Source organism: Thermothelomyces heterothallicus (genome assembly GCF_042370625.1).
Source record: "Thermothelomyces heterothallicus CBS 202.75 unplaced genomic scaffold P884_scaffold_4, whole genome shotgun sequence".
Lineage (NCBI taxonomy): Eukaryota > Fungi > Ascomycota > Sordariomycetes > Sordariales > Chaetomiaceae > Thermothelomyces > Thermothelomyces heterothallicus.
In genome coordinates, this window is record NW_027192565.1 from 1,143,820 (window position 1) to 1,166,502 (window position 22,683).

Consider the following 22,683-nt stretch of genomic DNA (forward strand, 5'->3'; position numbering starts at 1 on the left):
ACTCTCCGGTGACAACCACCAAAAACCCAGGTCTCGTTAGTCTAGAGAATCTTACTCTATTGCTTAGAGGTCTAGTTAAGATGTTCTCGTGCCTAGGCTAATCGAAGTTGTCGGTTCTTTTTAGAAATAGGAGGCTTCATCCGGGCAATATAACGTCAGAAGCTAAGACGGTAAAGTGCTTTCTTAATTACCCAGACTCTATATTGGTTCTCGAAAAGAGTTATTGATAGTTGAAGAAAAGGCATTCTTCTCCCCTTACGAGATCCGGTAATAAATGTAATAAGTTCTTTTTCTTCTTCTTCGGTTAGGGAACGTGGCCGGCCAGAGCGTTTCGTAACTATTATTATTTTAGAGCGAATAACGCCTCGGATTTGTATCTTTGTAAAGCCTGTCAGGGCTATAATCTCGGATAGACCTTTCTTAGCATCATAGTAAAGAGTATAAATACGGAGCTTATCCTCGTTAGTAAGATGTTTTGTATAGGGGGAGTCTATATTACGTGGTATCTTTGGATTTCCGAGAAGTCTATAGAAGAATTTTGTTAGGCCAATTGCTAGGAAAAATAGGTAGGAGTGACCTGAGAGGATTATCGGTGAGACCCCTGTCGGTACCTGGACAGGGGGTGAAACTTTGGCTCGCTACCACAGTATACATTGCATAGGCATCTTAACAACCCATTAAAATATTGGCGGCTGGTACAATGCTTAAATGGCGGCGCAGAGATGGACTCCTGTTCCTAGCATTTTTCCTTGCTCAAGAACCTACACTAGTGTGCTGTGTCATCCGGAGCGTTGGCTATGTCTTGCGTTGACGATTGCCAAGACGGAGCCTCACTCGTGAGTGCTTGTAGCCCACCTTGTCTGATGTGTGGGTGACTATGTAGCTAAGAGACCACTTCGTATATTTTTTTTTGTTTTTTTTAGATGGCCTTGAGTAGCTGAACGTGGAATATCGTGCAGAGTAGCTGATTTGGGTCAAGGCACGGCGAATAAAGGCTTCCCACTGGTCACAAAGCAAAGAAAAGGGCAGAAGAAAGAGATGGATCAAACCCAATCATGCCAACAAAACGAATCATGGGAGGGCCGTGTGCCACTTGTCGTCGAGCCAAGCAAATCGGCAGACCGATCATCACTCGGTGGACCCACCTCTGGCGCAATGCTATCCTCCGTCCGGGGACCCAGACCAGACCAAGCTCCGCCCACCTTGTTCCTCTCCACTGTTTGCGCCCGGAATCCCACCCTCGGCATCCTGCGCACACCCACCCAAACACGACCCCGTCATATCACCCCTCCCGGATACTGCGTCTTCGGATCCCCAACCAACGAGCGGGCTCGCGGCATATCGCAGCTCGACCCGATCCCCGAACCCGATCATTCTTCGCTTTCCATCTGCCGATTGTCCTCCAGACCCTCGACAGCCGGCGCACTACCCACGACACGGCCGGCTCCACCCCGAGAGATGCCCCCGTGTCCCACCGGCGACAATACCGTCACTGTTAGGAGGTTGGGATAAGCACGGTTCAGCCTGGGCATTCCTAGCATTGCGACGCCGGAGGTTGCAACGCTTCGCCGCCGCTTTAGCTGCGCGCCGCGGCTTGGAAGAAGCTTGTCTGCGGCGGGCATCCCGTGCCTAGCTTGGGTACGTACGTGATACACCTCGCACCGGCCGCCGCCGAGTCATACATCGCGGGTCTTGCGCGTGGCCCAATTGGCCTGTTGACGGCCTCTCGAAGGGCATCTGGCCCTTCGGTCGCTGGAGCAAGACTGTGGCGGCGAGCGACGCATTCTCCAGGCGCTGTACTGTACATACATACCTCCTCCTTATGCAGGTGCTAATGCGCGGGTTCTGTAGCAGAGTGAGCTGCGGCCGATTTTCGAGACGCCTGTTCGCCTCTTCGACCGAACCCGCCCGCCAGTTGCTGCGTTTCCTACATTAACACCCACCGCCCACGCCTCGGTCAACCCAAACCTCCCGTCACGGAGCTGCCCCCCGCACCGCGCTGTATCGCAGAGTTCTAGGCCGCATCTCCTGCCTGCACATTTGCTACCAAAGGACGGACGCCGGACACGCATCTCTCTCGCACTCACAGATCCAATGTCAAATTGATGAAAGGAAGGATGGATGGAGCGGAGGAAAATGCACACGACGTTGCCCAGCAAATACTCCCAGAAAGCCCGCACCATCTCTCATTGTCCTTCGACCGCCGCTTTCCCAGACCGGACGCGTGGACCTTCAGCGGCCCGAGCAGTTCGCTGCAGTACATGACGTACATATCGGCTGCGCAGCGAGGCATTCTCACCACCCGTGCCGCCTTTGAGATCAGCGACGAAACGCCGCCGCCGCCGCCCCCGATGCCTGTCAAGGCCCTCGCCAAGGGCGAGCCCAAGAAGAAGCTGTCTTTGATGGACTATCAGAACAGGAAAAAGTCGGCATCGCCTGTGGAGAATGGGTTGCCAACGAGGACAGAGTCAAGGACGAACGGCGCGGTAACGGCGAGGTCGCTGCCTTTAAAGGATGGCGTTACGGCTGGCGAAAGAACGCATGCGCCGCCACGCCCGGCGAACGCGGCCCCGGAGAAGCCGCGGGCGGAGGTGAATGGGGAGAGGTACTCGGCACAGACTGCCGCACCGTGGGGCGCATCACGAATTGCTAACTCGCCCGGCAGAAGCAAGGTATCCCAGACGAAGCCGCAACCAGACCCAGAAAGCCGTAAGCGGACCGCAGAGGCATCCGGCGAACCATCCCCTCGGAAACGAACCAAGAACGACGTCGGCATGGCGAAGGCGGAGCAATCAAGGCCAGCCAAACCAGGAACCCCTCGCGGCCGGGAAGGGGCGGAGAAACCAGCGAGAGAGATCAGGGCGGAGACCTCACACCCTACCGTCAACGGCTTACCCCCCTTGTCTGCCGACAGGGACCGAGAACATACGGCATCCCCGAAGTCGACGATTCAAGTAAACGGATCGAGGCCTCGCTCGGACAGTGGGACTTCGACACCCCGGAAACCCGAGTCGATAAAGGCGGCTCTCCCGCAGCTCTTATCGCCCCTCCACCCGTCTCTGTTCGAGGGCGAGTCCGAGACGGAGGACATGCCGAAGCACAAAACAGCGGGGAAGGCATCAAAACCGGAAAAGGAGAAAGCAAAGAGGTTCAAGATACCGGAACTGCTCTCGCCGACATTACCCCCGGTCATTGAAGAGATCCTGGCCCTCAGGGACCGGAAGCCGACTGCCTCGAAGGGGGTGTCTAGCCAGTCGTCCGGCCACTCCTCCGACTCGCCAAGCGGTGCGAGGAAGACAATAGTGGCGGCTCCGCCTGGGCGCGCGGCTGAAGAGGAGGAGAGGCCTTCCAGGCCATCCAGAATCGTCACGTTCAAGCTCAAGAAGGCCAATGCGAAGCGGGCCAAGGAACTCCTGAGCCTCCCGTCGAAGTCAACAAAGGATGCGCTCAAGAAGGAGCGCTCGGAGAGTGCAGAAGCTGCTCCGCCGCCGGCCAAGAAGCGGCCGCGGCCAGCGGAGGACGCCCCCCAGGAGAGCGCCGCCTCCAAGCGGCCCAAGATCTCCGCCGACGTGATAACCGCGAGGCCGGCCGGCTCGAGAACCCCGCTCAAACACGCCGCTCCAGCCATGTCCCGGGTGGCGTCCAGCCAATCCCAGGCCCAGGGCAACACTCCCGCGGCCACAACTGGCCTCACCCCGAGCACGTCTGATAACAGACCCCCGACCCGTTCGGAGCCTCTCGACCCCAAGGTCTTGGCCCAGGTCGACTACTTCAAAGACCGGCACACGGAGTACTCACGCCTGGGCAGCAAGCTCAAGCATGCGCGGGACGATATGATGCGCGACCGCGGCGTCAACCCGGCAGCCGCCGACGAGCGGCGCATCTCGGCGCTGCATTTCGAGATGGTGCTCGCGTACATGGTCGCCTTCGACTCGCTCAACCAGTCACGCATCCTCGAGCGCAAGGTGTGCGAGATCTCGGCCTGGGAGTCGCTCCTCCCGCACCTCGCCGAGCTCCGGGGCCGCGTGCAGGCCAACCGCGCTCTCAAGGCGCTCGCCATGCAGATGCACGCTCTATGCCTCGAACAGATCAGCAACGCGTTTGCCACACTCGACCCGGCCGGCGCCGCGGCCACCTTCGGCCGCTGGACGAAGCATCACCGAAACCGGACGCTCATGTGGGGGGACGCGAACGCCACGTACGAGCGCGTGGAGGAGCCCAAGATGAGGGTCGTGATGGGGCCGTGGACGGCCGTGGACGACGCCGTCGCCGCCGTGCTGGACATTATGAGGCGGTGGGCCGAGAAAGATGGGGTGCGCTGGCAGCCCGAGGTTAATGTCAAGGGTGGGAAGGATCGAGAACGAGAGAGAGAGAAGGTACCGGACAAGGACAGAGAAAATAAGAACAGGGATAAGGAACGAGCCAGGGACCGCTACCGTGACCGCGAGAAAGATCGAGATCGAGAACGAGAACGCGAACGAGATCGCGATCGCGATCGCGAGCGTGATCGTGATCGAGAGCGAGAGCGAGAGCGAGAGCGGGACAGGGACAGGGACAGGGATAAGGAGCGGGACAGACCTAGGCACCCGGCCAACGGTTCCAAGTATTAACTTGCTGGATATGGGATATGGAAGCCCTCCAACCGCTTCCCCTTAAGGACAGACCCCTACTTGGACACGACATCACCTCTCCGCCGCCGACCCATCTTCCCCTCGCACACGAAACCCGGCTACGAGTCATCATCAAGTCACAACGCATAACACAAGGAAAATCCACCGAGCGTCGTCGACACATTGTATCATTTTAGCGTTGAGTTTCCTGCTAGCGGCAGGGAAAAAGGAAAAGGTAATGGGAATAGACCCAAAGGACAGGAGGCAGGCGTACACAGCAATCAGCGGGACAGCAGGCGATGGCGTTCACGGACCCGGACCACTTTTTGTCATTTTCTTTTTTCCTTTTCCTGCTTCCTTCTATCTCGTGTCTACCTTTTAGCTCTGGATGGGCGAAGCAGGCGGGCGAGAGGAGGAACAGACGATACCTCATGAGCTCTCTATTTTGTGTTCTCCCCGTCCTCGGTTGATCAGGCTGTTCGAGCCGACACCGAGGGAAGCAGCCTGATGGCTGAATGGGCCGTTCATAACAGCAGTCGAGGGTTTTAAGGGTTCAAGGCGATCCGATTTTTTTTCCTTCCCTTGTTTGAAACCAGGCGGTCCCATCGATCGGGACGGCGATAACTGTGTTTTGCGGATGGTCATGGGGAGGGGACTGTACAACGTCTTGTGCACACCATTGGTGTTGGTGGATTTTCTACCTTTTTTTTTTCCCTCTGCTCTCTTGCGCTCTCGTGGTTTGCCTTTTGCTACTGTCTCATCATACGTTTGTCAGTGATACCTGGCGGAAGTTTGTCCCCATGGAAGTAGGGGGCCAAATGCTGCCATTTCCTATTCTGTTTCATGGGTTGTCTTCTGAGAAGCCCCGCTCGAGTCGACAAGGCGTCTTGTATGTGCATATAAGGAAGTGGTTTTCTGACAGACCTCCCGGCCGCTCAGTGCATTTTTGAAGGTTTTGATGGCCCTAGCTATTTGCATGCAGGCCTGCTGAACAAGGTGTGAGGAGGGTTGGGATGGCATGAGCAAGGTCGATTGTGGATGGTGGGCGACGGCTGATAGTTGCCACAGCAAGTCATCCTCATACTCTTCCGTTCACGTTGGCCAGAGAATGCTCAGTTATGGTGATTCATCAGTGAGAGCCTTCCTATTTACCTCCCCCGTCTGCATTCCTCTCTATTGAGGCCAAGTCCCGCCAACGCGGCCTGCATTCCGATCACGTAAACACCTCGATAGCCCGAGTGTCTGTATGCCCATGCCAGTGCCAAACTTATGTCACGCCCAAGTCCATGCCCATGCGACACCACGCCTGCCACCACGCCTGCTATGCACACCCGAGATCCTATGCAAGGCAGTAAGGGGGTGGCAATGAGTTCGAGCATCAACAGTGATGCACAGCGCTCCTCCGCAGACCCTCGATGCTCCGGTGAAAACAAGGGTAAAAGAAAGAAAAAAAACGGGGGAGAAGGCCGGTGAGAAGGAAGGGAAAGGAAACACCGGAATCAAACCAACGAGCAATTCAGGAGAGAAGAACAAGCAAAACGCCGCCAGTCCGCGCCTGGTCAAAGAACGTTTTCCCTTCCCTCTCTCGCCTGTCCCGCTAGCTCAACCGAGGCAGGCAACAACAAAAACAATGAAAAAGGAGGAGGGAGCATTGCGAGGTTTAGCAGCCGGTTCAGTAACCGTCATGGCCCTCCACTCCGTCCTCGTCCTGATCATGGCCGTCACCGCCGCCGAACAGCACCGCGCGATCGCGCTCCTCGTCCCGGCGCGCCATCTGCTCTGCGAAGAAACCCGGGTGCCACGGGATCGAGTGCAAGTCGACGGTGTCGGGACCGACACCACCACAGCCGCCGACAACGGCAGCGGCAGCGGCAGCGGCAGCGGCAGCACTGTCCTAGTCGTTGGTGCCACTGCCGTTGTGCTGGTCGGGTGCGACGTAGCCGCCCAAATCCATGGGCTCCATGCCGGGGAGGCTGGAAAGGCGTTCCTGATGCTCGGCTGCGGTGTTGTTGGCGGCGTCGTCAACCTCCTCCTCCTCCTCCTCCTCCTCCTCCTCTTCGTTCTCCCTCGCCCCCGCTGGCGCAATTGCGTGAGGGAGGATGAAGCCGGCGTTGGCGGTGTTTCCCTCGCCGGTGACATTGTTGCCATGGCTGCTATACGCAATGCCCGCAGTGGGAGCGGCGGTGGTGGTGCTGTGGGCCTGGAGATAGAAGCGGGTCTGGAGGCTGGCCGGCAGGCGGGCGAGCCACTGCGCGTGCACGTCGATGGGCACCGGGGAGACGGTCCAGACGCCGTTGTTGTTAACCAGGATGGCCTCGCGCTCGATGACCGACTCGGGCAGGACGGCGGGGAAGTTGACGAACTCGTCCATGACCGCGGGCCCGGCCGTGGTCTCGTTGTCCTTGCGGCCTGGGCCAGCCTTGGTACGCTTGCCGACGACGCGCCCGGTCTTCTTCTTGGTCGGGGTCTCGGGGACCTGGTTCGTGAGCATGTGCTCGTCTCCATCGTCGTCGTTGTCGTCGTCGTCGTCGTCGTCGGTGTCCTGGTTGGCGTCATCCTCCATCTTGATGATGGCCTCGGACTTTGCCTTGCGCGAGCGGCTGCCGGGAGTACGCTTTGCGGCGCTGGTGCGCTTCTTGACGCCGGCGCCGGTGCCTGGAGTGGTGGCAGACTTCTTGGTGCGGGTGCTGGCCGGGGTTTCGACATCGCCGCCGTCACCGGCGGCCTCCTCGTCCTTGGTGGGATCTTTGGCTTTGCCATTGTTCCAGTTGTCCAGCCCAAGCTTCCGCTTGATCTGGCCATAGCGGACCTGGAGGAGAAAGGGAAAGGCGGGTTAGTTCGGGAACATGTTTTTTTTTTATTATTTTATTTTATTCATAGATACTAAGGACGCTGGAGGGGACTCTTTGGTCCGGGATTCAACCGGGGAATCAACCGAATCATAAGTCAACTCACCTTGGCGGTCTCAGCAGTCTTGTAACCTGCGTCAGCTGCGACGGCGGCCCAGTCAATCTCAGGCTTGCCCTTCATATTCTTGATGATGGTGTAGAAGAGGTAAGCCTCTTGAGCAGTGGGCTGCTTGCCGTCGCTGACGCCGGTCGCTGCCTTGGCACCTGCTTTCGGTGGCATCTTGGTTTTTCTTTCTTTCTTCCTAGTCCGTCGTTCAGAGTCAATCTATGCACCAGAGCTTGTGTCGATACAGAATACTGACTGTCGGTTGGCTGCGCCTGCCGAATGCTGAAGTCATTAGCGGGATGTTTGGAAGACAAAGAGGAAAGACAGAGAAAAGTGTGGCATAGGAAAGACTCAGAAAACTCAAAGACAGCACCAACTTGTAAAGCGGTAGCGCAATCTAGAAGCAGAATTGAAAGACGGACGGTAATCCTAGATGATGATGGGATTGAGTGACGGACTTGTAGTTAACGTGCGTGTAACTGACACGACGGAACCACTCCCCCGAAAATGAACAGAGCGACGAAATTATCTGTGGAAGTGCCTTATCGGTTGGAAGGAGGGCGACAAAAAAGTGATGTGCTGGGTGTTGATCCGTCGGAACAAGGAGTCCATCGGGGATAAACTTACTATGAGTTGTGATGAACACAAAGATGGCTTCGTCGGAAAGTGTAGTACTATATGAGACGGTCTTATCTGTGAATGGGCAGCGGCTTGTGTGTTGCTGTCTTTTCGGGAAAAAAATGTAAAGAGAAAGTGGGAGAAGGAATCGGGAACAACCAGAGACATATCGTGCCCTAATAGGGCTCCTGATACCGGCGCAATGCGAGGATTAAATTAGTTCCCATTTATTCACCGTGCTTGCCTTCTTTCTCTTTTGACCGGTCTGGAGTATGGTAGTTGTAGGCCTGAGTTGTAGAGTGCCCGACTATAGAGGAGGGTTCGGAGGAAAAGGGAGAACTGTTGGGTCCGTTGAAATCAGGCACTGATATACGAGACACATGGGATGACGAGCTGCGTTTCTGGAGCAAGAAGAAAATAAAATGAGATGATCGTCACGAAACTTTCGTAGCACACGGCACTCTTAGGCATGTTCAAGCTGTCTAACTTTGATTGGTTTGGTGCTCATTTACAGCAGCGATGTATGAATAACCCAGGTGGGCTGAATCTTCGAAAGTCATGGCAGCTCTTCAGTATCAGTAGAAGGGCTCCAGGTCTGATGCGACATGGTTACTGACCAGTATATCACCCGCTCACGGTAAAGCATACCGCCCCTTAACCAAGACTTAAGACACGGTGTGTTAGTCGTGCCTTTGCCATATCTATTACTATGTTTTACACTCCAAGTCCAGCTGTGCCATCAACAACTCGAAGTCCCGTTTCCTCCAGATACAACCGACTGCAGATCAAACACGCATAGAGGCGATCCAAAAGCGATCCCATGCAGGTTAAGGGGGCAACAGTCGTAGGAGACATAGAAGGAAGCGACGCCGCTGGGGATGACGACGACGTGATAAGCAAACCGAACAACTCCCTCTGGCTGACCCAATAAAAAAGATCCGGTTTCGTTTTCCCCATAACCAAACAGACTGCGAGGGCCAGTAATCGTGGCAACTCAACAACTGCGACGTCTCATCAAATCGTGAACTTGCCCTCCTCACCTTCCCACTCTCTCTTGACTTCCCTCGCTGTCCCACCAGCATCGGCATCAACGCCGGCGACAGCAGCCGTGTGGCTGATCATCCCATCCGCCACGTCCGACTCCATTGCTCTCTCTCCGAACATATTTGGACCGGCACCACCAACACCATGCAGACCAAGTGGATCATCCATCAGATGATGTCCATCTTCATCGTGGCAGAGAGGATGATGGTGGTGTATGTTGTTATGATAGCTGCCACAGATGGGATTGTTGTTGTTTTCATTAATGTTGCTGTTATTTCTGAATCCCGTTTCCAGGGCGTAAGAGCCTGTTGTCAGTCCGAGGCCGAGCCCGAGCCCCAGGTCAAAGCCGGGTGCGGCGGGCGAGAACATGGTCTGCGCCTGGATCTGCGCCTGCGACGGACCGTGACCATGCTGGGAGCGGTGTTGATGCTGGGAGTGCCAGGGACTCGATGATGATGACCCGGGAAAACTGCCTGGTGAGATGTCGCAGCACTGGTGCAGGGAGAAGTCGTACGAATGGGGGCCAGATGTGGACAACGGGGATGATGATCCGGCACCTACCACGTGGTGGTGGTGGCGGTGGTGGTGGATAGGGTGCGAATGATGCTGGCTGTGGTGAAGCAGCTCGGCCGGTGGCGGGCTGTGCGAGACAAAGTCATGCATGCCGGCGATGGTGCCGTCGGAGTCGCTGCAGGGTGTCGGGAGCCGCCCTTGCATCCGATGGTGGCTGCCGTCGATGTACAGGGTGGAGGATACCGAGGGGGAAGTCGTAGGAATTACTGTGCCGAGGATCCCGAACGGAGGGGGCTCGGGCACCGGGTTAGTCTTATGGTTAGCGGAGGCCGTAGTCATGGATTTCTCCGGCTTGATCCGAGGCGAGCCGCTAGAAAGAAGCGAGTCGTGGTGCAGGCGATTTTGGTGTTGGTTGAAGGGGTTGACGAAGCCAGGCTCGGCCTTCATCATAACTGGAGTTGCCATCGGTGCCGATGGCTGAGAGGGCCCGGGTAACTCTTGGGAACTGCCCCTTCGCTCGGATTTCACCGCGGCACCCGTCGTCGTTTTTTCAGTCTTGATGTTTCCAATCCCACTGCCGCTGCTCTTGACATTCTCGTCGTCTTCCTTCTTCGGCTTGGGGCCGTCGTCCTTCTTCTTTTTGGACACCCGGTTCTTGTTATTGTTGCCGGAATTAGCAGTGCGGTTCCGGCGCTGCGGCTCCAGGCCTAGCATAGCGGCGCGGAACCGTGAGTATCGCATGCGAGCGGCATGGCCGTTGGTGATCTCCTGGGCAAGAATCGGGTTGTGGGCCACCTTGTTCCAGTCGATCTAGAAGGGGAACGGTCAGTCACGTCACTCCTCCCCCCCCACAACCTAGGTCGGAATCTGCGGCTCACTTACATCCTTCAGGCATTTCTGCTGCAGGATTGCGAACAGGAAGCGGGCCATCGCATTGTCGTTGTTGGACATGGGAGCGGTGGTCTTGGCGACCGGGCCACGATCTGTCCAAAGGATGGGGAGAGGAGCGGTCGAAGGCCAGCCGACACAGCCAAGGACGGGAGAGAAGAGAAAAAGCGGGAGTGAGGGGAGCGGCCCGGTCGGCTCAATATGAACTGGAACGACGAGGCTTGACCGCTACCAGGAGGAACTGTGGCGAGGGTCACTGCCAGGCGAAACCTACGGTTCGAGTGTGGAGAAGTGAGTCACTGTAATGAGTGGTGAGGCTGGCGGACTTTATGCCTGTTTTACCATCAAAAAGGTTGCTCCAGGCTTAGTTGGGGGGTCAGACCCGGCTTTTAGGTGGGAGAGGGCTGCGCGGCCTGGAAGAAAGGGATCATTATCTGCGCAGCAGTCCCTTGACCACTGAAAGCCAGACCCAAGCGATTGTCTGTCCTCTCTTTTCCGGTCAAACAACGCAGAAGGAAAGAAAAGCCATCGCCAAATGAGGAGAAAGGTGCATGCAGGAGAGCTGCCGCGATCGGGCAAAAGCGCCGATGGGAAGGTCTTCTTCCCTGGGATGGATTTCTTGGTCAACCTTCAAACTTAAACCTGAGGCAGCGTACCTGTTCCAATCTGTCTTGGAACCTTGCCTTTGATCCACCCGGATCGAGCGCTCCTGCGTTTTCTGCCAATGCTGCTCCCGCAATGGAGTGGTTGCCTGGCCATTGCTAATGGGGCGGGGGCAATTCAACAAAAGAAAGCAGGCCGGCCATTGAAAACTCGGTGATAGAGGTGCATTGGGAGGGGCTTGGGTGACGCGCCACCGCGGCAGTTCCGCGTAAAGTGGTTGCTAGACATGCAGATCCTTGTCCCCGGCCGAGGACAATGGTCACCCACCGCGACAGGTACCCCAGCTTGCACCACACACACCTGCAGGGGCTGACTGCGATGGCTGACGAATTGCATCGTCTCCCGTCGAGCCCGATCTCCGGCTTTATCGAGCAAATGACTGATGGCGGAAGCAAACAAAGCAAAAGTGCTTTGGCAGGGCAACCGGGCAGCGTGAAAGACATCTTCGACTTTGCTCACGGAACAGACCGGGAAAGGAAGCGTATCAGCAAGGCAATGGACGCAGTAACCCCCCTCTTTCTGCGTCACAGCTGTGAATCACTTGACCAGCATTGAGACTACAGGTACTCGTAGGCAATTGGTGGGCGAAGACGAGGCTTCATCTATTTGTTCTCCCCCATCACTTCGACGACCTGAGGATGCTTATTCGGCGCTGCAGATGTCTTGGGTATTGAGCGGAAGGAATTTACATGCCTGCAACGAAAGGCCCTTCGTCTGTTGGCTGCCTTACAATCGGCGGTCAGTGCAGAATGCACCCACTCGAAATCTCTTACTCCAGCACTGGCCACCCATCCTCGGTTTTGAACTCGGCGGCACAGACAATTGCTTTTCCAAATCAGACGCCTGGTGTCATCAAGTCAGCCTGAGTGATCAAAGGCAAAGCCGCCTATCCAACATGTTTGCTCAATTGGTTGGCCCCCCGTGATAGAACGAAAGACGCGTTAGACCGTCGACCCAAAAGAGAAGGTTGTGAAGCGTCGAGGCAAACAGCGCGTCATCATTACCACTGTGGGCCCGATGTCGCGATATTGGCGCGAGATCATCTGACAGCTCATCAAAAGTACCCACCTTGTAAGGCCTCAGGCAACAATGCTTCCCAACAAGTAATCCCAGCGCTCATTGGGTCTCGAGGTCGGGCTGCTCCACCTAACCAGCCAGTCGCTTCGCTCTCGGCACACAGCTGAACTGGTCGAACCGTGTTCGCCTTGTTTAAGCTCCTCGCCCCCGCCCGACTAAACTTCCATCTCTCCTTAGCAGTCGTTAGCAATTTCCAGCTGTTACGTCTTATCCACTCTGACACAGCGCGTGAACAATAAGCCGGTTTGATTCGCCCGCGCTACCCTGCCAAAATGATGAACAAGAACTGGAACGACCGGGCCGATAAGGACCTCTTCTTCACCATATTGTCGGTCAAGAATATTGGCGTCATCAGCGGCACAGAATGGGTCACGATTGGCAACCACATGCGGTCGTTGGGCTACGGCTTCACCAATGAAGGCTGCCGGTAAGTGTACTGTTGCGCAGTGTTGCTAGCCTCAAATCCAAGTATTGTATCCACAAGTCACTGCTCCGGTTTCGTTACAAATTTGTGTCGTTTTGTGTTTCGGTATCCTCGAGTCCGATGGATGTTATGTGTGGCTCTCTGCGTTCATTGCAATGCTTGTTTCTTGCCACATCGCCGTCCATCGCCGACCACCGTGACGTCTCGCACTTCCTCCTGTCCCATCTCACTCAAGATGCTCCGCTGACCCCTGCGTAGCCAACACTTTCAAGGCCTCCGTCGCGCCCAGGCCAAAGCAGAGAATGGCGTTGCCGGAGATAACCCGAGGAAGATTGATCCCACGCTAAACCCCATCACGCGACGACCTGGGCCGGGCAGAGGACGACCGCGGAAGCAACCTGCCGCTGATGCTGCTGCTTCAGTACCACCTGGCGCACCGGCCTCCGGGGTCCATCCAGGAGGAACAGCGGCAGGCGGTGCTCCTCCTGGCGCGCCCGGGACTCCTTCTGGGGCTCCTGCGCTTGTGCCTGGAACTACTCCCATCCAGAACATGAGCCACGGGCTCCCCGTCCACTCCCAGTTTACTGGCCTCCCTGGTGTTTCCCCTGCGCCTCCCACGCCTGCCTCCACGGTCCCCGGACCCTCAGGTACACCTGTCATGGCGAATGCTCCTGATTCACAGGGACTGCCCCAAGCCCAAGGTCAAGCTCAACCGCCCCCGCCTCAAACCAACCCAGGAGTTGCCCCACAGGTTCAAATGGCTGCTCATGAGGAACTCGCTGTTGACCCCAGCTTGGGCGGAGAGCCGGAAGAGGAGCACGCGGCAAAGCGGCAGAGGCTCGACGACAGCCAGGAACCCACGCTTGAGGACGAAGCAGTGCTTAATGCCCTTGCCAGTCACAACAACCCGACAACGCCGGGCGAATACACGACCGAGTGAGTTTCTTTTCTCCCAAACCCTCTTATGTCTCTCGTGTTCTTGGCTAACGTCCAAACCAGGTATTCATATGGCGATGCTTGACCTCCTACTCGTTCTGATTTGATGGTCCTTTTTTTTGTCCCTAGGCTGCAATCTCTTCTCGAGAGGAGGATGCTCGGGGGTTCTCTGTCTGGTGTTCGGCAATTGTCGAGGCGTTGGCTGTGTTGCCTCCGTGGCAGCAAAAGTAAGATGGCGCTTTTTCCAAGACCGGTTTCTTTAGCGCCGGTTTGTCAGGTCTCTTCATTGTCTACCTGCCTTTGGGTCTATGTCGGAGGAAGATAGGGGTGGGGGGGGGAAGGGATCAAAGCACTTACTGCCAAGTGCAGTCTTTTTCACCCTCTTCGTCTTTGGCCTTTGTTGTAAATTAATTCCCAAGGGGCCTGGGGTTGGTTGTCCCATGGCTCCTGTCCAGTGTTGTCTCTTGCCTGGCTGAGCCTTTATCAAGGTCATTTTCAGAAGATCGCCATGTCAGCAATGGAACTCCTATACTCCGTGAGGTTCCGGAAGACTGCCCCTCGCCGGCGGCAGGCCGGCGCCCGTTACGAATCCAAGGTCGTCGAGTTCCGCACAGCTTACCTCTCACGGAGAATCGACTGCTGGATTAGCCCAGCAACCTTCTCGATTCTCACGTCTACCCTCCTTCTGCCTTTCTTCACCAAATATTTCGCACTTCGCACTGCTAATCATCTGCACGACCAGCATCACAAACAGTAACAACGACAACATCCAAGAAGTGCCCCATCACGTCGACAAAGTCGAGTCGTAGCAATGTCGAAGGACAACGTCGTCAACATGAACGAGCCGGCCTATGCCGTCGACGACGACAAGCGGCATGACACTGCCGGCAAGCCCTTCCAGACGAGGTGGACCGAGGAGACTCACATGGCCCTTCTTTGCACCATGATGGACATCGTCACAGACAACGGCTCTATTTCCATCTCCAAGCACAAGGATCAAATCACATCCGGCATGGAGGGCCGTGGTTTCAGCTTTACGTGGGAGGCCGTGCGGTAAGTTGACGCTTCTTCGTCTTCACATCCCTTGTTGAAGATTCGATTCTTCTACACACACCTTGTGCGAGCGGGTTTCATCTTGGGAACTTTGGCTGGCAGGTCACTGCCCAGGATCCTGACGATCAGTGGTCTCTGGAGGTGACTGGTGTGACTTTCCAGGTCCGTCGTTCGTTGCTAGTAGCCTGGGTATTCCCTCCCCTTTCTCTCCTCTTGTCCCATACAAGTGTTGGGGAGCAAGTGCAGGGGAAGAGCTGGAGTCTAGATGGGATTAAGGCGCATTGAGACGCATTGAAGCCGGCGGCTTTTGTTCTCTTTTGCATCTCTTTTGCTCTTCCTGTTCTTTCAACTGCCCAGAAACCCTTCTACAAATCAAAGCGTCGACTTCAAATCCTGCACCATCCATCATCATCCATCACCAACCATCACCGCAGATCTTCCACCTCAGCATTTCGTCACCAGGTCCGCTCTCTCTCTCGCTTGCAAAGATGCCAAAGTGGGAAGATATCAGGGAGGACCTCTTTGAGGCCATCATGCAGGTCCATCCTCCCATCAACAAAGAGCAGCAGGGAGACATCGTCAGGATCATGCGGGAGAAAGGCCATGATATGGGCTGGAATGCGATCCGGTACGTTCTGGTCGGGTTCGGATGCATCTCTCTGCTCGCCAATTTCATAAACGACATCTGCCTGCCGGTTGTCATCCACGAGCAAGTGCTCCGGTATGACATCGTCTTTGGGCGGGTCTCCTTTTTCCTTCCTTGATTACCCAGGCAGTCAGTCTCCCTTTGCTCTTCCTCTCCAGAGTATCCCACCAACCTCATCCTCGCTCTCTTCCTTGACCTCATTCATTCTACAAACCAGCACTCTCCGACATTACTGCTTCATCCAGTCACACCACCCACAAGGCCACAGACATCACAGTCACAATGCCCCGCACGCTCCAAAACTGGGACGCTGAGACGCATGAGGCCGTGCTTCTGGCGCTGATCGAGCATATGAAGCCCAACGGAAGTGACTGGTCAGCCGTCGTGGCTTCTTTACGCCCCAAGGGCTACACGTTCAGCGAGGGCGCTCTAGTGTACGTCGAAAATTCGGACGAGACCTTTCCCTCCTCTCTTCTCCTCCTCCTCCTCCTCCTCCTCCTTCTTCTTCTTCTTTCTTCCGGGGCCGGCTACTCGGTATTCTTTCCGGCCGTTGCTTCTCCCCCTCTTCCCACTCCTTTCTCATCCCACTCTTCGCTTCCCCCAATTTTCCCCTCACAGGCACTCCGAAATTCCGCAGACCCATCAACATCATTTCTCTCTGCACTTTTTCTTCCTTTTTCTCTCTTTCTCGAGCACCACGACCATCCTTTGCCAGCAGCACCCGTTCACCCCTTGGCTCTTGCTACCGCCCCGAGAGCACTCTGTCGCCATGTCGAAGCAGCAGCCGACAGTGTGGGATCACGATGCGCACCTGGCGCTCCTCCAGGCCGTCATGGCCGAGGCTCCCCCTCAGCCGGCCCAGTGGGATGCTATCCTGGAGAGAGTCGCGAAGAAGGGCTATTGCTACACAGCGAGCGCTGCCATGTAATGCCTCTCTCCCTCACAAATCTTCCCTCCCTCGTCAGGACCCGCGCCAGTGCCTCCTTTCTCACTTTTTCTTCCCTTTCCTCTCTTCTCTTCCAAGAATCCCGCATTTCCTCCTGTTCTCGTCGGATTTGATTCTCTTCTTCCTCTTTCGCTCCCCCTCAAGATCTCCCGGAAACCGCTACCCTCATAAAAGAAAAAAAAAAAAAACCGGCCGAACCTCAGCGACTAGTCAAGATGGCCGAACGCATGACTTGGGACCACCGCGCCGACCATGACCTGCTGACGGCCATCATGCAAGAGCTCCAGCCGTCGCAGGAGCAATTGCGCGGTGTCATGGCCCGCATGCACAGCTTCGGCTATTCCTGTACCGTCAAAGCCATCACGTACTGCCCGCGCAATTTTTTTTCATTCTTCTCCCATCATCTCGCTCGTCCCTTCTTCTTTTTTTTCCCCTTCATTTATTCATTCTTATCTATCATCGCTCTGTGATCCTATCGGTTAGAACATTCTGCTAACGGTTCTCTTTTTTTTTTCCTCCACAACAGCCAGCATCTCCAGAAGCTCCGCCGCAAGGAGGAAAAGGCCGCAGGCGGCGGTGGTGCCAACCGCGAGGGCTCCTCGACCCCCAAGACCCCGGGCGGCCGCAAGAAGAACGCGGCGGCCGGCGTGAAGAAGGAGCCCGGCTCCGGCTCCAAGCGCAAGCCGGTCGCGGTCAGCGACGAAGAGGGAGACGTCAAGCCCGCTCGCGTCAAGAAGCTTAAGGAAGAGCCTGGCGTCAAGTCCGAGGAGTCGGACGGGTAAGTTTACATTCTGTTTTCCTCATTTCTCCTTTTTTTTATTGTTCTCGTTTTCCGTGAAACATAGCCTCGCCGACTCGGGTTAACTCGTCTGCAGCACCGGCTACGTCTAAGTCCTTTTTTTTGACCACGCGCGATCGCGACCAATGCCGGCACTCGCTCGAGTTACCGAGGAACGAAGAGAGTGCTGGCCTGGCTTGAAGCATTCTCACGGTTGGCGCAGGGAAATCAGCACTGCCAGGAACTCGAGGTTGTTGCTCGCCGTGTCTCTCTCCCTCCTGTTCTTCCGGTGCATTCTAGCCGCTATCTTCTCCTCTTGCCTCCTCTCGGGCGGACAGCAGCTGGTGTTTCGCTTTCGCGCGGTTCGGCAATGTGAGGTGTCTCGACCTCGCGGGCTCAAGACTTCAGCGCCTTCCTCTTTTCTTCGTTTTTTTTTTTCTCTCGACAAGCCTCGCTGATTTACGCCACGTCACCATTGCGGTCTGCACCAACATCTCTTATTCGTCTACTCTGAGCACATCACGGCGACCTTCTTCGCGGAGAACGGAAAATGTTCATCCAGAGGGATCTGAGGTTAGGGCTTCATGGCTGGAGATATGGCACTCGTAATCGGTCACAGCAGCTTGATGGGTGGAAGGAAGAACTTTCTGTGACATTCCGAAATGGCCTATTGGGGGTTGGGGGGGGGGGATTCGATTGTGAAAACGCGCTCACTCTTCGGAGGAGTTGAAGGGATTTAGACGGATCGGTATCTGCTGGGTCATGATTCGGGACATCGGAAGGACTTCTCTCTCTCAACGTCTGGCTTTGCTACTACCTGGAGGTGGGCTGTGTCTGTGGGCACGGGTCAGTCTCGCTCTTTGTTTCCCTGTCTCCTCTCTTCTGCTGTCTATCGCTCTCTCTGAGCGCAACTCTAGCGAAAGGCTTGCCTCGTCTGCCTGGGTCTATTACCGCTGATGAATGGGACGTTCTGAGCATCAACACGAAGGAATTTGATGGAGAGTACGGTGATTGGGTGACCGTGCCAAAGGCTGTCTGAAGGGGGCTACGGTAGTAGCATATCTCGTCTTGCCTCGGGGCTTCGGGTGCTCACCAGTTGATCCACGACTTCCAAGAAACCCGATAATCTTCGACACTGTCCCAAGCTTGTTGTGCCCAATGCAGCTGCCTGACTTGGGCGATGTCATTGACACTGATATTCCTACTGGCCAGATGTCAGGAAAGCTTAAGAAAACTTGAGCACACAATATCAGATGACCATCTGACACGCGCGCAACGCGCAGACCATTATCTCTATATACCCGACCGAGGATACAAGCAATACGTGTAGAGGCACTGATAGTTGATTGTCTATATCTTTCTCGAGAGCAGTGCCAGGAATATATTCCGAACAATGTCAGAAGTCATCGAACACTACGTTTCCTATCATTACCTTTGTCCGTAATGCCCGCATCATCAAGCAAGTGGTAACCTAAGAATCTACGAATCTTGAAGAATATGAATATATAAACACACGTTCCGCGCATGTCCGTATTGAACTAATGCCGTGCAATGAAGTTTTTGTTGGCTCTATCGAGCTCTCAATTTGGACTAACTAGTGTAGTGCTGGCATTTCGCAGCTTGAGAGGAAGGACCTGGCGTCTGGCCACTGCCAAACGCCAAGTCCGCCCTCACTGCAGCAACCATCATGGACAATCCGTAGGTTAGCATGACCGCTGCACCATGGTCGTGTGATATCTTCACATTGGTGGTAGCGAACAAGCATTATCACACGCAAGGAAAGCCAGGAGCTCATTCTTGACATCAGGAATCACCTCTGAAAAAAATGGCACCGAGATGAGCATCGGGTCTTGCCCACCCGTAAATTGATGATGCCTTGAGTGGACAAGGAAGCTGACCTAATCCCCTAACGCCAACCTGACCGCCCAGATTTACCGCTCCAATCCTTTCATATTTTTGTCTCCTCACACCCAATCAAGGCTTCCAGTCTCTTTCCAGACCTAAAAATCAATCCAGAGCCAGATTCTTCCCAAGTCCAGTGACAGACCCTAAAGCCTAACGTGGGGAGGAAACAAACGAGGACGGAGAGGCCCAGGCAAGCCCTCGCAGACAAGCAAGCAAGCAGAGCGAAAAATCTCCCTCCATCCTACCGCCAGAACATCATCCTTGGAAGATGCTTGAGTTGATCGGACAGGAGAGAAGAAAGGAAAAAAAAAAAAAAAACTCAAGAGGAAAGAAAGCGAGCCGCAACCGAACCCAGAGAAGAAAGAAAAATGACCTCAGATCGGCACAAAGAAGGAGGCCGTCTACATCTCCATCTCATCGCCCGAGCCCTCATCCGCAGTCATGCCAGGGACCGAGGAGAGAGGCGAAGACGCCTGGCCCTCCTGGGCGCCGGCAGGAGCAGCAGTGGAAGTGGCAGCAGGAGGGGTGGCAGCGGGAGTGGCAGGAGCAGCCGCCGCCTTCTTCTTGCCGGCCTTGATCTTCTTGCTCGGGGAGGCCGTCGTAGTGGGGCCCTCCTGCTCCTCCGTATCGTCCCCGCCCGCGCCCTTGTCCTTGACGCCGTCATTGCCGCCGTGATCGCCGAGCGAGCCAGCGGCCGCGGCGCCGGAGGTGGTGGCGGCTGCGGCGGGGTCCGCGCGGCGCTTCCTACCGGCGGCCGAGCCGGGCGTCGGCGTCTTCTTGCCAGCGCCGGCGGGCTTGCGGCCGCGCTTGGCGGGAGTGAAGGGGGCTGCCTCCTGGTCCTCCTTGCTCTCCTCCTCCTCGCCGTCGTCCTTGGCTGCCTTGGGGGTGGCGGCGACGCTGGTCTTTCTGCCCTTGCGGGCGGAACGGGGAGTCTCAGCTGCGCCGTCGCCGGCCTCGTCGTTGAAGGTGATACCGAACTTGTTGCGCATGAGGCGCCAGCGCTCGATAGCACCTGTTTTTGGGAGGGGGCGGTGAGTAAAGAGAGTCAGCAAGGGCGGCTCCCTCAACATCCGTGAGACAAGAATTGTGGGACTGAGTTGACGAAGCCAAGCGGGTGCGGGCTGAACAGCTTGGGAAGACCAAAAGAAAATAATATGATGGTGATGGCCATTAAAACCCAGACCAGCTGGCCCAGAGGGTCTAGACTCTCCTCCATGTTCTTCAGCCAAGGTGAGAGTTTTTTTTTTTTTTTTTTTTTTTTTTTTTTTTTTTTTTTTGGTTTCGCAGCGAGCACCACTCTCCCATTCTGATGCGCAGCCGAGAAGAAATACAGAAACGAGCTTCAAGGCAAAAAGGAGACTCACTTTTCTTGGACATGCCCATGATGGTAGCAACTTGATCCCAGTCAACGTCCGGCTTGGACTTGAACTGGCTGACCAGCGCGAAGGCAAACTTGGTCTCGAGCTGGGTGGGAACGATCCCGTTGATGGTAGGGCCGGCAACAGCCCCGGCCTGGCCCTCGCTGGCAGGGTCGGCAGCCGTCGCGGTCTTGGAAGGGCGAGGCATGTTGATCTGGATTCTGCTTGCTGGTCAGCCAGGTTTTCTGACACGCCGGGATCCGTGTGTGACAGTGAATCAACCACTGCTTTTTATGGAGGCATCTAGTTCGTCCCCCCAGAAAAAAAAGATATACATGAAAGTCGGAAAATACGCGAGTACGGGTTACCGCAACTTACCAGCAAAACGGCAGAATGTGGCCTGTACAGCTCGCTCTAATGGACTGTGTGACACCCGTGTCAGCGATGGCTTGCTTCGAGGTTGGGGGGATGTCCAACGCCGATCGGACAACCGCTCGAAGCAGAATGATGCCGCCAACGCCGTCAATCCGCGGAGACAATAGAGCCTTTGAGGGAAGCACCGTTCAACTTACTCTAGGTTCGAGTGGTGCCCGACGTCGCTGTCTTGCGGGAAGCTTTGAAAGGTTGTGGTGACACGAGCGGGAGAAGAGAGAAGGCACTGAAGAGGAAGTGATTGGGAGGAGAGGAAAAGGAAAACTGAGGAAGAAGAAGGTTAATTTTCAATGTGTGGGGAGCTAAAAGCGAAGTCAGAAAGAGGGCAGTGGAGGGTACAGCTCCGCCTTCAATCACACGACGGGAAGGTGCCCCAGGTTATTTTGTTGTGTTTGATGGCTGGCCTCATTCACTCCGAGGAAAATGGAATCAAATAAGCTGCGAGGGCATCGGGGCTGTTGTGCCCTAATCATGCCGAGGAAGGCACACGCCGAGGGGCGCCGAGCCTGGTGTGAATCTTCTCGGCGATGAGCCCGAGAAAGTGATGCTGAAGATGCTGCGGGCCGCATCGACGACGTGATCCAGAGAAAAAAAGGGGTTATAGTTTCCCTGTAGGTACTCTCCAGACTCTGGACGGTCATCCAGACGAGGCCGGTTCAGGGGTAGGTAACCCCTTCTGGCACCACACCGGCCAACCACGCTCAACAAAATTGACTGTCCTTCTCACCCTCATCTAGTGAGAAGGACAGATGAGCTAGTGCAGTCTCTTCTTTTGGTAGTGAACGTGTCTGAGTATTTGTTCTCTTTTACATTCATGGCTGTCTGTTATTATCAATTGATGTTCCACACGGTTAACTGTCAAAAGGGAGGTTTGTTTACAAAGCTCAGGGGCTAGTCACACCCTAACCCTGACCCCTTACTCTTCCCCCCTTTTCTTCCGAGACTTCTCGTGGACTCCAATGAATGGCTGCGCATTACCCATTGGGAGATGATGTCGCTCAGACATAGTTGGGTGCTGCTTTCACAGTGGTGTGGACGTTGCGGGCTTGTTACGTGAGTGTCCCACACTGCAGCTAGCTGAACAGCTGGAGCTTGTTCCTTCCCCCTTCCCCCTTAGTAATGGCTAGGGACAATGCCGTAGCAATACAATGATAGATTCGAGTTGTTGAACAGACACGGGCGTTTTGAACTCGTTTGTGACTTCAGCCTCAACAACATCGGGCAGCCAATGTTCACGTGAGTCACTAGACTTCCAGGCGCCGTACCCTAATCGCCTGAACTCCGGACAAAGTTATGGTGTGCTTTCTTTAGCTGGGGTATGGATCTCAGGCGGGAATAGTTTGTTACGGGTGCAGTTCTTTACTTGTACCGAGAAACCTGCTCCGAGACCTCGAAACTTCCAACTTCCCTTGCATCTCTCAACCCTCTCAGCATTCGCAGTTCTCGTCGACTGTGCTAGAGCCCTCCACATCGTGTGAGTCACTTGAATCCTGCTCCTCATTGGGTTACTCCCTTGACAGAAACAAAGACGGAGTCTTCAGCTTCCGGTACTGCTGTCGCGCTGGAGCGGCGAGGGACCTATCAACCCTGGATTATTCGGGCGCCTCTGCCATCAATTCTCTGTGTCTTCCATTTCTGCACCTTTTCAAACATTACCCTCTTAACTTCTAACCAAGGCTCGTCTTAGGGCATCTTTTGTTTTACAACATTCAGCGAAGAAACGTACAGGTAAGCAGTCTGGTTTTTTTTGTCTCCTGATGTCGTTCTGGCTCCGGCCTTCGATAGCTATCCGCTTCCGATTCTAATCTGGCTTTGTATGGTCGCGTCCTTGCTCCGA

The 22,683-nt window shown here is 55.4% G+C and overlaps 7 protein-coding genes across 7 annotated transcripts; 4 read left to right on the forward strand and 3 right to left on the reverse strand.

Moving 5' to 3' along the window:
• The first annotated feature begins 1,976 nt into the window (after positions 1–1,976).
• On the forward strand, positions 1,977–4,716 carry P884DRAFT_97083 (uncharacterized protein). Its single transcript, XM_069446206.1, has 2 exons — positions 1,977–2,605; positions 2,669–4,716. The coding sequence occupies exons 1-2, from the start codon at positions 2,106–2,108 to the stop codon at positions 4,608–4,610; spliced, it is 2,442 nt and encodes an 813-aa protein (XP_069300181.1). The 5' UTR covers positions 1,977–2,105; the 3' UTR covers positions 4,611–4,716.
• A 1,566-nt stretch (positions 4,717–6,282) lies between these two features.
• On the reverse strand, positions 6,283–7,173 carry P884DRAFT_275580 (uncharacterized protein; the record flags this gene model as incomplete). The annotated part of the gene is made up of 2 exons (XM_069442862.1): positions 6,283–6,504; positions 6,547–7,173. 2 exons carry the CDS (start codon positions 7,171–7,173, stop codon positions 6,283–6,285), a joined length of 849 nt encoding a protein of 282 aa, XP_069300182.1.
• A 2,024-nt stretch (positions 7,174–9,197) lies between these two features.
• On the reverse strand, positions 9,198–10,691 carry P884DRAFT_297594 (uncharacterized protein; the record flags this gene model as incomplete). Its single annotated transcript, XM_069444532.1, has 2 exons — positions 9,198–10,550; positions 10,623–10,691. 2 exons carry the CDS (start codon positions 10,689–10,691, stop codon positions 9,198–9,200), a joined length of 1,422 nt encoding a protein of 473 aa, XP_069300183.1.
• A 1,808-nt stretch (positions 10,692–12,499) lies between these two features.
• Positions 12,500–14,266, forward strand: P884DRAFT_218642 (uncharacterized protein). Its single transcript, XM_069439383.1, has 3 exons — positions 12,500–12,795; positions 13,051–13,728; positions 13,792–14,266. The coding sequence occupies exons 1-3, from the start codon at positions 12,641–12,643 to the stop codon at positions 13,811–13,813; spliced, it is 855 nt and encodes a 284-aa protein (XP_069300184.1). The 5' UTR covers positions 12,500–12,640; the 3' UTR covers positions 13,814–14,266.
• Positions 14,267–14,539: 273 nt separating this feature from the next.
• Positions 14,540–16,355, forward strand: P884DRAFT_267655 (uncharacterized protein; the record flags this gene model as incomplete). The annotated part of the gene is made up of 5 exons (XM_069442127.1): positions 14,540–14,781; positions 14,853–14,943; positions 15,270–15,502; positions 15,673–15,861; positions 16,121–16,355. 5 exons carry the CDS (start codon positions 14,540–14,542, stop codon positions 16,353–16,355), a joined length of 990 nt encoding a protein of 329 aa, XP_069300185.1.
• A 233-nt stretch (positions 16,356–16,588) lies between these two features.
• On the forward strand, positions 16,589–17,264 carry P884DRAFT_267656 (uncharacterized protein; the record flags this gene model as incomplete). The annotated part of the gene is made up of 3 exons (XM_069442128.1): positions 16,589–16,737; positions 16,900–17,151; positions 17,249–17,264. 3 exons carry the CDS (start codon positions 16,589–16,591, stop codon positions 17,262–17,264), a joined length of 417 nt encoding a protein of 138 aa, XP_069300186.1.
• Positions 17,265–19,457: 2,193 nt separating this feature from the next.
• Positions 19,458–20,622, reverse strand: P884DRAFT_267657 (uncharacterized protein; the record flags this gene model as incomplete). Its single annotated transcript, XM_069442129.1, has 2 exons — positions 19,458–20,068; positions 20,421–20,622. 2 exons carry the CDS (start codon positions 20,620–20,622, stop codon positions 19,458–19,460), a joined length of 813 nt encoding a protein of 270 aa, XP_069300187.1.
• Positions 20,623–22,683: the final 2,061 nt, after the last annotated feature.

Excerpts from the sequence above, each read along its gene's own strand:
- P884DRAFT_97083 (XM_069446206.1), top strand. The coding sequence starts at position 2,106 with ATGAAAGGAAGGATGGATGGAGCGGAGGAAAATGCACACGACGTTGCC. Across the intron at positions 2,606-2,668 it reads GCGGAGGTGAATGGGGAGAG|CAAGGTATCCCAGACGAAGC; the intron begins GTACTCGGCACA and ends GCCCGGCAGAAG.
- P884DRAFT_218642 (XM_069439383.1), top strand. The coding sequence starts at position 12,641 with ATGATGAACAAGAACTGGAACGACCGGGCCGATAAGGACCTCTTCTTC. Across the intron at positions 12,796-13,050 it reads TTCACCAATGAAGGCTGCCG|CCAACACTTTCAAGGCCTCC; the intron begins GTAAGTGTACTG and ends ACCCCTGCGTAG. Across the intron at positions 13,729-13,791 it reads CCGGGCGAATACACGACCGA|GTATTCATATGGCGATGCTT; the intron begins GTGAGTTTCTTT and ends CGTCCAAACCAG.